Source organism: Centroberyx affinis, unplaced genomic scaffold, assembly GCF_046629955.1.
Source record: "Centroberyx affinis isolate AG114_WGS23_722 - 3 ecotype Tasmania unplaced genomic scaffold, CSIRO-AGI_Caff_v1 ptg001724l_1, whole genome shotgun sequence".
Lineage (NCBI taxonomy): Eukaryota > Metazoa > Chordata > Actinopteri > Beryciformes > Berycidae > Centroberyx > Centroberyx affinis.
In genome coordinates, this window is record NW_027280131.1 from 62503 (window position 1) to 72470 (window position 9968).

At 45.3% G+C, this 9968-nt stretch overlaps 1 protein-coding gene across 2 annotated transcripts; it reads right to left on the bottom strand.

The window, feature by feature from the left end:
• Positions 1-3825: 3825 nt before the first annotated feature.
• Positions 3826-9327, bottom strand: slc30a1a (solute carrier family 30 member 1a). 2 transcript variants are annotated; one of them, XM_071528765.1, is made up of 2 exons: positions 8387-9327; positions 3826-6515 (listed from the first exon to the last, which is right to left on the bottom strand). In XM_071528765.1, the coding sequence occupies exons 1-2, from the start codon at positions 8970-8972 to the stop codon at positions 5632-5634; spliced, it is 1470 nt and encodes a 489-aa protein (XP_071384866.1). In that variant the 5' UTR covers positions 8973-9327; the 3' UTR covers positions 3826-5631. The 2 variants fall into 2 exon arrangements, with proteins under 2 accessions (XP_071384866.1, XP_071384865.1); XM_071528764.1 differs by having other exon boundaries at positions 3826-6530.
• Between the last annotated feature and the right edge of the window lie 641 nt (positions 9328-9968).

Genomic DNA, 9968 nt, shown 5'->3' on the forward strand with positions numbered 1-9968 from the left:
ATGTAAAACGCATCATTTTCTGTGTGCCAGAGTATTTTTCCTGGGAAAGAGCTACCAGACACCGGGTGTTTAGAACAGCAAATGTAAAAGCTTTCATGATCTGGATATCAGTTGAATCACTTTTGTGTTACATGAATCAGCCATAGAGAGTAGTAAAACAGACATTTATTGGTATGAAAATGCCATGGATTACCACTTTAAATGTACTCAGAAAAGTGGCATTAGTCTAAAAAAGTATTCAGACACTAGAGGAGTTGTAACTAGTTGCAAGCCACTTCATCTCATTTAAAGCCACTGCGGTGTCCACTCATCACTTCATCTCTTGATAGATATTTTCCTCAGCCCGCTGTGTGCTGACTGATGTAGACAAAAACAGGTTATTCAGTAGCATTTATTCCACACAAATTGGTAAATTCAAGGCAGAGTTCTGCTTTTACGGCCCACATGTCTGTTTCAGTTCACTTTCTCTGTGTCCGTTGCGTTCAAAGCAAACCTGAAACTGACCAGTCAGCAGTTGGTCAGATAACCAGTTAGTGGGGATTACAGCTCAATTTAAGATGTCAACATGTTGATCCAGTCTGACACGATATGATCAATGTGAACATGAACAACTTAGTTCCAAGCTAGAAACCAGAGAAGACTTTTTTTTCCAACCACAAAAACTTGAACAATCACACCAAACCAAAACATGTCCAGACAGGTGCTAACTCCTTTTGGACATAAATATTATATGAATTTATTTATTTTATATAAATATAAAACAATAAGCATTCAAATTGTAATGAATACACATGGGATATTCTTGTGGCAGAGGATCGCACAATCAGTGTTTATATACGTAAATATCTCTTTCCTGAAAGCATACAAATTGTGTTTCCTCTCCATAAATAAGCTTTTGCTATCACTTCCATTAAACTGCACACTTACCCACAGATCCTCCAACAGCCTCCGGTCAACTTTTCTATCTTTTCCCTTTCATTCTCAGTGGAGCCTTGCGTCAGTGTGGCATCAAGGACACATTTATCTGGTTCGTGGCCATGGGAGATACTACTGAGAGTTCACTATAATAAACAAACCTGTCCTCGAGCACAGGAAGGACAGAGTTTGAAAGGTAAAATGCAATTGTATTCTCATCTAGGATATGAAGAATACAGGATAACACAACAACAGCCTATACATGTCAAATTCAGTTCATTCACTTTAGAATATGCAGCTCACATAGTAATGACAGACCCTTCATGACTTCTAGATTGAAAGAGCCATTTATAGTCAAAGGCTGTGAACAGTGATTTTACTGAAAGTGAATTGTGCTGAAAGTGACCCCTGTGTCAGTGAAATACCAAGCTGTGGTTTGTAAATGGCACTTTGTAACACAGCGGACTCTTTCTCTCCAAACAGCTCAGAAGTCACTGGTTACTACTACAATGCCCTTTAATAGAGAACTTTTCCTCAGATAACAGTAGCTTTCACTGCAAGCTTCATTCCCTTTATCTTTTGAAACGGCTCTGTTACTAGTGACGAGAAAGCTACTGATATGTGGTGAAAGAAGGAGCCTTGTAAGTAACTATCACAGCAGAGATGGACAGTACTGATTGATAAATAGACTTCACTGTGTGGCCTTCAGGCCCCAGTAGACTTGCATTTGGTAGCGTTTGAAGAGATGCTGCATGGATAAACTGAAGGCCGGTACCCGTGGCAATATTTTTAGACTGAAGTTGCCGATAGCTGATATGTTGTGCTGATATTCAATGTCTTTGGATTTGGGTATTTTTAATGCAAAACATTACAGGGATTCAGTGGTTCCCCCATAACATGTCAGGGTGGAAAAGCCTCTGAAACAACAGATAGGCCATCATTTAGACACTAAAACTCTCCATTGAAACCCACAATAATGAAATTCTTTTAGAGTTAGCAGCAAAATAAACACAATTTAAAGAATAAAGAAAATGTGCAAAGAAAATGCCTTTTTCTGTGGCTGTGGTCAAGGAGGAACCTCCATCACATCAGAGGTGGATGACACTGACTGGCCGATATTTGATATTAAGGCCAATATCGGCCCGATATATTGGTCGAACCCCAGTGTGTGTGTGTGTGTGTGACTCCACTATGCCATCTGTCTCACTGGCTTTGTCCATGGGATTTTCCAACAGTGTGAGTAGGACAGGAGGCTTGGTGGCAGGTGGGTGGGTGTGGAGCGGGGGGGGGGGGGTTAGGGTGAGGTTAGTCGAGGGTGAGAGGTCAGTCCGGAGCTAAATGGATTCCCCCTTGCCAGCACAGCGTTTGTATGCGCAGCGACGACGTGCGTAAGCTAAAACTCTGGCGTTATTCAACCTGGGGACGGGACACAATACCCCCAAAGAGGGGTCCTGATAATACACGAAACCAACATGTCAGCAGCGGGTCAATGCGGCCCCGCTTCACTGTGGGCCCGCTGCGTACAATGCCCCCGTTTGGAAAGGTGCAAAGAAAACCTGACAAAAACACAAACGGCACAAAAGAGAGGTGCTGTAACGCGTCCGCCCCTCTCTGTCCGCATTTTCCGTCTCTGTGGGTAATGAGGGCAGACAGTGAGGAGCGAGCCGGCCGGCCCGCAGCACTGAGGAATGCTGGGTAGAGCCCCGCGCTTGTTGCCTTTGGAATGCCCCTGGGCCTCTTACATAAGTCGCTCAGGCCCCCGGGGCCTCTCCGCCGGACACACATTCACACACTCTGAGTCCCCCCTTCCCTGCTTAAAGTCACACCGAAACGGAGACTCAACTGTTTCGCTTTCTATCGTACCAACTGTTTTTTTTTCTTGTATTTTTTTTAATGAAAATCTCATTATTTTTACTTCCTGGAAAACAGAAAACCTTTGATGGTGACATCGTCGTGTACCAGGAAGCGAACATACAAATTCCAAACAATAAAAGTGATACTGATATCCCATTGGTTTACACTTTTGAATGATCCCTCCTCGCATTATCCTTCCCTGATATCCTCTTTCAACAAGAAATACAGTATATCACATTAAGGAAGCAAGATGCTCCGAAAATGTTGTTTCATTGTGACTTTAGTGAGAAACAGCCACTAACTCAAGCCAATGTCCATTTTTTGACACCATGGATAAGAGTCGTGAAATACTGTAATGTTATTCTACAGTGTGTACAACTCACTCATGGTTACTCAATAGGGTTAGGGTTACTTTTAAGCTTTACAGAGCCACAAATGTGAATCACCTTGCTTGATTAAAAGTGTAACAAGTGGCTTTTTAGGTCCTATCTCACAAATATCCTTCTTAATATGGCTTCTAATCTCATCTCAGATGTAATTAAATAGCATAGAGGTATAGCAAGTATTTAATATTAATCCCTCTCCGCCATTAGACAACTAAAGCTTTGCGGAGCGCTAAATCAAACCCACCAGCCCCACAATGGGCAGGGACAATTAATATTTTATTAGCTAATGTCCTCATAAGTTTAATGTCACTCTGTTGTCTGCATATTGTATGGATATCTAGTGAGTCAGGCAGTGGAAATATAGGGTGAGTGTATAAAATATAATCATAGTTGTGCCCTTCTCTATCTCCCCTCCATGACTGAAGTGGATTTAATTGGCAAAATAAACATGGGATCAAAGCTTTCAGTTGGATTCACAAGGCCCTAATGTTTTGTACACTTTATATACAATATGTTCTAAACTTATGCAACTTGAAGCCAAACATAATGTTGTCTCAAACTTTGATGATGAGTGGTACATCCCAAAATACAGCAAGCCACTTTGAGAAGTCAGACAGGTAATTCACATTCACACAGGTAATAAATAAAGCAAACGGCACATTTCACTTCATCAACTGTACCAAACAGCCAGATTTTTTTTTATTTCACAATGACACATTGGACAGGTACTGTATATATATCAAAAACACATCAGCTGACATGTCATATCTAAAATTCCAAAAAACAACACTTTTTTTTTCCAATTTGCACATGGAGCTCAAGTCTCAAAAGATACAGAATAAAAGTAACCAAACATTACAAATGAAGGAACGCGTCAAAATACATTTCCCAGTACATATTTCTATATTGCATACACATTGACTTGGAGTGGAAAACTGAAATGCATCTATGAATCACCATCTAAATGATATCTGTGGTGACGATGAGGGAATTATCAATATTCCTACAACTTCAAAGGCCACTGTATGGACTTAAATTCAGCAAACAGCCTGCCTAGCTGTCCAAAACAATAAGGACAGAGAAGCTATGTGTGACGTGTCGTTCCCTAAATAGTTATTCATATTGTTGAAGTATACCAGAATGTACTGGTAAGCAGCGACTAGAGCCTTGTGAAGCTCTGAGATTCAAACACCGAGTTTCAGTTTGGTCACGCAAACATTGCAGTAAAAAGTCTCTGGAAATGTAAAAATCCCTCAGCATGGATTGTGACAAGGTCCCACCCCACCCCACCCAACACATTCATGAGGACTTGAAAATGAAAATCAACAGCCACCAGAAAGCCCTCCAGCATAGATTCACACGGAGAATAGTGTTTCACCAATGGCGTACAGTGCTCATTTCTTTGTGACAGACCCGACCCTCTGGCTCGCAAGGCATCGCATCTTCGACGAACATTTATTTACTTGACTTTGCCTTTGCAAGAAGATCAGTGACATTGTGTGTCTACTATACTCAGTGCTATGTCGAAGCAGGTTGTTTTGTTTTTTTAAAAGGCAAGGTGAGAGAGGTGTCGATACGGCTTCTGTATCCAACTAGCGACTGCAATTAAAACTGAGTCAAGGCCAGAAAAAGTCTGAGAAACAAAATCATTATAAAACATCACATTTGAAAAACTTTTGACTACAGCATAGATGGTCTGTCAAAAAATTCAAGACATAACATTGCAAAATTGTTTCTATCATCCAAACTAAATATTACAAAGCATCTACAGAGAGAAATAGATCATTTCTAATAACTTAAATACATAAATTATTATGCAATACAATGCTCTTCCATTTGGGGCCAGAGGCTAAGAAAATAGATCTGTTCAAAGCCTATGCAAAAACAAAATGTAGACTCTTTGACGATAGGTCCATAGACTAAAGGAAGAAAACCTAGTGATGTGTGCTCTAACTTGCATGTGTTGTGTCCTTGCGGAGGAGAGGGGGTCTCTCCGATCCCTTCAGTCCTGCAGTGAGAAGCTTTGGCACAGAAACACCATGGGACGAGATGACGCATCACAACACGGCGCTAATGAGGGACACTCATGCAGGCCTCGCTCCAGTCCTGGAGGAGATAGGTCAGTGAACCCCAACATGCATCACCGCCATACTGCCAGGGCGACAGACAACGAGAGAGGGGCTGCGCTGGAGAGGAGAGGCTGGCTGGGGTGGGGGGTCAGGAGGTGGAGGTATAGAAATAGATGGAGAGAGAGGAGATTGCGAGAGAAACCGAGACACAGAGGGGGTAAAACGGAGGGTTTTGGAGGACTAAGAGGATAAAAGGCTAAGAAAGATGATTTCCTTGTCAGGGCGATGACACAGCCAGTTTCCCCGCCTAGGGGTCAAAAAACAAAGAGTGTCCTGCGAATGACAGTCTGACGGTTTTGGCCCGGCGTAGTCGTTTCCCCAGCCCCTCCTCTGTCTCTCCCTCCATTTCACAGAGATGACTCCACCTCTCTAGTGATGATGACCTCTGCCTCCGGCCGGGGGAGCAGCTGGACGGCCGCGGCCTGCTCCGGGGTCTCGCTGATGGCCTCCAGGGCTGAAGCGTCCTCCGTCTTGCAGTCGCTGCCGGACTTCTTGTCGGCGGCGGGCTTGTCCGCGGAGCCGCAGCACAGTTTGGGGGCGCACTGAGTCCGACAGGAGAGCTCGCACAGGGAGTCCCGCGACTCGGAGTTGAAGGTGACGAACTCGGGCTGGATGGTGGTGGCGTGGATGCCCTCGTCGTGGAAGAAGTCCTTGATGCGCTTGGCCACCTCCATGTAAGACGTGGGGTCGTGGCACTTGATGTGCGCCGTGGCGATGATGCGGCTGCCGGCCAGCTGCCAGATGTGCAGCTCGTGGATGGCCAGCACGCCGTCCAGGCTCAGCAGCCGCTCGTTGAGCAGGTGCATGTCGATCTGCTTGGGCACCGTCTGCAGCAGGATGAGGGCGGACTCCTTGAGCAGCGGGTAGGTGGTGTACAGCAGGATGCCCACCATCATGATGCAGAGCGTGGGGTCCAGGTAGAGCACCCAGCAAGGCCCGGACATCTTCTGGGCCATGGTGGGACCCTCCAGCAGGTCCACCAGAGTGTGGTTGCTGTGCCGGTGGTCCGTGCTGTGGCTGTTGAAGCATGGGTTGACGCAGTCCTCGTCGGGGTTGCAGGGCTGCCACACAAAGGTGAAGATGAGGGCGTTGACCACCACGATGACGGAGCCCAGGGCGTCACCCAGCACGTGCAGGAAGACCCCGCGCATATTGAGCTGCGAGGCCGAACCTTGGTCGTGGTCCAACTCCTCGTAATGGGTGCTGCCGTTCATCTGCACCTCTGTGCTGTCTTTATGGCCGATTTCTGAAGACACAAATGGAGAGAGCTTAGTTTAGCCTATTGGAATATGAAGTAAAACGCCAAATAAATGAAGGGAAAGGTCTGAATGTCAGTGGTGGCTAATGGCTACTTGGGGTAGCTAATGTCCACGGTTTCCAGTTTATGACACATACTAAGGTGTGTATGTTAAAAACTAAGAAAAATCACTATAGACTGCATGTGTCGAATTGCAAGTCTCTCCGAAACTTGAAACAAGAGAGCCAGGACTCTAGCCTGTGACATCATCGGGTGACACTTCTTGGAGCTGCTAGTAAGAGGAGAGTGACTCTGGCGAATGTACTGGGACATGAGCACATTGATTCTGGATTGAGACTGGAAGCACTACAGCGCATTTAGGTGTAAACACCCAGATACATTCTAAGGGCCATAAAGTCAACATCTCGTTCACTTTCCACAGAGCTACTCGGAGGGGTATTTGCTGATAACAATGTTGGATTCTAGCTTTGATTGTGAGATGATTTAGCCCTGTGACTGAGGCGGTTATAACTGATTTGGGCTACAAACAGGAGAGCCACACCAAGTCCTATTCTGCATAAAACAGAACTAAATTATCAGCCATGGTGCATCGTGTGAAGGAAACCTCCCAGACATGTACAATAACCAGCATGTGGGAACTTCTGCATTCAGCCAACACACCAAACACACCCTGTATCGTAACTCACATTAAGCAAATTCAATTAGTGTTTTGCAGGCAGTGTGGCGGCACACGCGGCGCTGAGGCAATGACACCTGAGCAGCGGCTGCTCGCCTCCATCCCGGGCCGCCGAGACACCGGGCCATTCATCAACGGCTAATGGTGTGGCTGGAGCTGTCGGCTCCGCGGCTACACTGATGTATGACCCAGTGGCAGCGATCAGTGCATGGAGGAGGGGAAAATAGCCTCCATTCATTGAAACTGGCAGGGCCTAACATTGTAGGGGAGAGATGAGGTCTCTTCTATGGGTTTAATCCTTCTTGGTGTGTGTGTGTGTATATGTGGGTGGGAGGTACTGGCTCTCAGTGACCAGTGGCACACCCAAGGAAGCTACGTAGGCCTATTACTGTTTATTAAGCTGAGACATCAAGTTATGGCTGTGTAACAATAAGGTTATCACTGTGTACCCACAGTGAATTTCACTTGTAAAATTACTGGAAATATCGAAGTGGAATGTGAGCAGTCAAAATAGGGAATGGGGGCTCTCAGACATTTTGCTTGCAAGTTTGGACTTGTCAAAAACAAGATGGCTCATGGCTGAGTCAGAGATGTTTCTACATAGGCCAATTTATAGGCTAGTTGATCTTTACAAAGTGTGAAACCAGAGGCTTCACCTGTGAATGTCACCAAGCAGCCAGGTGTGAGGGAGGCCACGTTTCCATGGATAGAGTAACTCATCAGCAACAGCTATCTGATGACAAACACGCGTGTTCAAAAACCACAGTCCTAATAGGAACACGAAGGATTAGTCAGCAGCAACGGGGTCCTTACTACAATGCACTGAAGATGCATTCACTGTTATGCAATCTCGACGGTTAACCATGATGAAAGCCATGATAAAGCCAATTTCCTGGCACGTGCTATTAATTTGGTATGACACGTAATAGGGCTACGTTGATAGTCGTGGCTTATGAAATGATGCCGAAACCACAATACTGTTTACACTTCTTGTATAAGGTTACATAGCTTAGCGCAGGGGAGACGGAGAAGACAGACAGATTAAACTCAATACCACAAGAGGACTGTCTCCTCATATCTCCTCAAAACCACAACATAACGAAGAGAGTACAATGAAAATGTTACAAAACACTGACTTGTAGTTCTGACACAGCTCCAACATGCTTACCATGTCTACGTCTCTCGGTATTCACGCCATTCGGGCTGTTGTGATTCCCCACCAAGTTGTTGGTCTCCTCTCCTGAGGAGCCATTTCCCGACGGCCTTTCAGACTTGCCAATTTTACCCCTCTTATTCTTATTTCCATGAGAGTGACCGCCGTGGGAGTGGCCGTGCCCGCCACCTGCGTGTCCGTGGAACAAGCAAAGCCCGAGCAGGTTGACCAGAAGCCCCGCGGCGCCCACCCCGATGACGACCTGGGGTCTCTCGATCTCGTGCGGCTCAGTGAAACGCTCGATAGCCTCCAGGATTATAGTGAAGCACAGAGCCGTGAGGAAGACGGCGTTGACCAGCGCTCCCATCACCTCCGCCCGGATCCATCCAAACGTGTTCTTGTTTGTCGCCTGAGTTTTCTCGGCAAATCGCACTGCGACCAAAGCCACTAGAAGCGCAATGACATCCGATAGCATATGGAAAGAGTCCGACAGCATTGCTAGGGATGAAGTGATCCGACTGACCACGACTTCCACAATGAAAAATCCAAAAGTCAATGAAAGCATGCATAGCAGCCGGACACGGTTTGGCTCACAAGCCATTTTCCCTTCAAAATCCCTAGTCGACGCAAGTTTCGCGTTTACTTAGCTAGCTAGCGAAGCGAGCTAGATAACGTTTTGCTCTGTCTGGCTTTCTCCAAGCTTTCTAGGACATCAGTTAGCTAGCTGTCCGTGTACACATTCACAACTCCAAGCTAACGAACGAAGCTAGCTGGCTACCTGAGACAATACGAGACAATGCTAACAGTATCTTAATACACTACTGTTATCTACCGTAACCAGCATCACTCGGTTGGTCTATGGGTTTAGTCACAAGCGAAATTAATCCGAGATATGAAATAGACCGACAGTGATTCCCCTAAAAGTAGACCATAGTCGGCACCAGCATATTCCAGAAACGTTGGCCGACGAGCTCTGGTTTGCAGACGGCTGAAACTTTGCACCCGAGCCGGTAAACTTTCCACACGGAACAGAGCAATGTAACGGACACGCCCCGGCCGGTCCTATTGGCGGAAAGAATGTGAGATCAAAATTGATTGGCCAAGTTTTGCAACTCTCGCAGGTAGGCGGAGTCAACAAACCAGACAACAGCGTTGCTATGCACGCTAGATGAAACAGTAATCTCGCGGTACAACCGTACAACACTTTATCGATCAGAGCCACACAGAAGAGTATCGCCTGTCAGCACATCCCTACGAAGAATTTGTTAAAAGTGCCAACTTATCCAAAAGTTTTACGAGTGAATATTTCTACTATTTGCCCAAATTCCCACCATTTATTGAAATAGCCCATTTAATTTAATCGTATTTGATCATATATTGTTCATGTAGGCTGATAAATTAATTGCAATGTATTAAACATCTTGAAATGTGTCTTTACTCCACCATCTATTTCACATAAGACCATTTTTTACATTTCTTCAACACTTTCTAATTCATGAAATCATGAATAAAATCATAGTCGCAGTTTACAAAAACATATTCCGAATAAAACGCAATGAAATCAAAATAGTTTCAGGAGTTTTGTAAGATGCTTATC

Coding starts and splice junctions, on each gene's coding strand:
- slc30a1a (XM_071528764.1), bottom strand. CDS start 8,972: ATGGCTTGTGAGCCAAACCGTGTCCGGCTGCTATGCATGCTTTCATTG. Junction 6,531..8,386: donor TACCGAGAGACGTAGACATG/GTAAGCATGTTG, acceptor TTGTGTCTTCAG/AAATCGGCCATAAAGACAGC.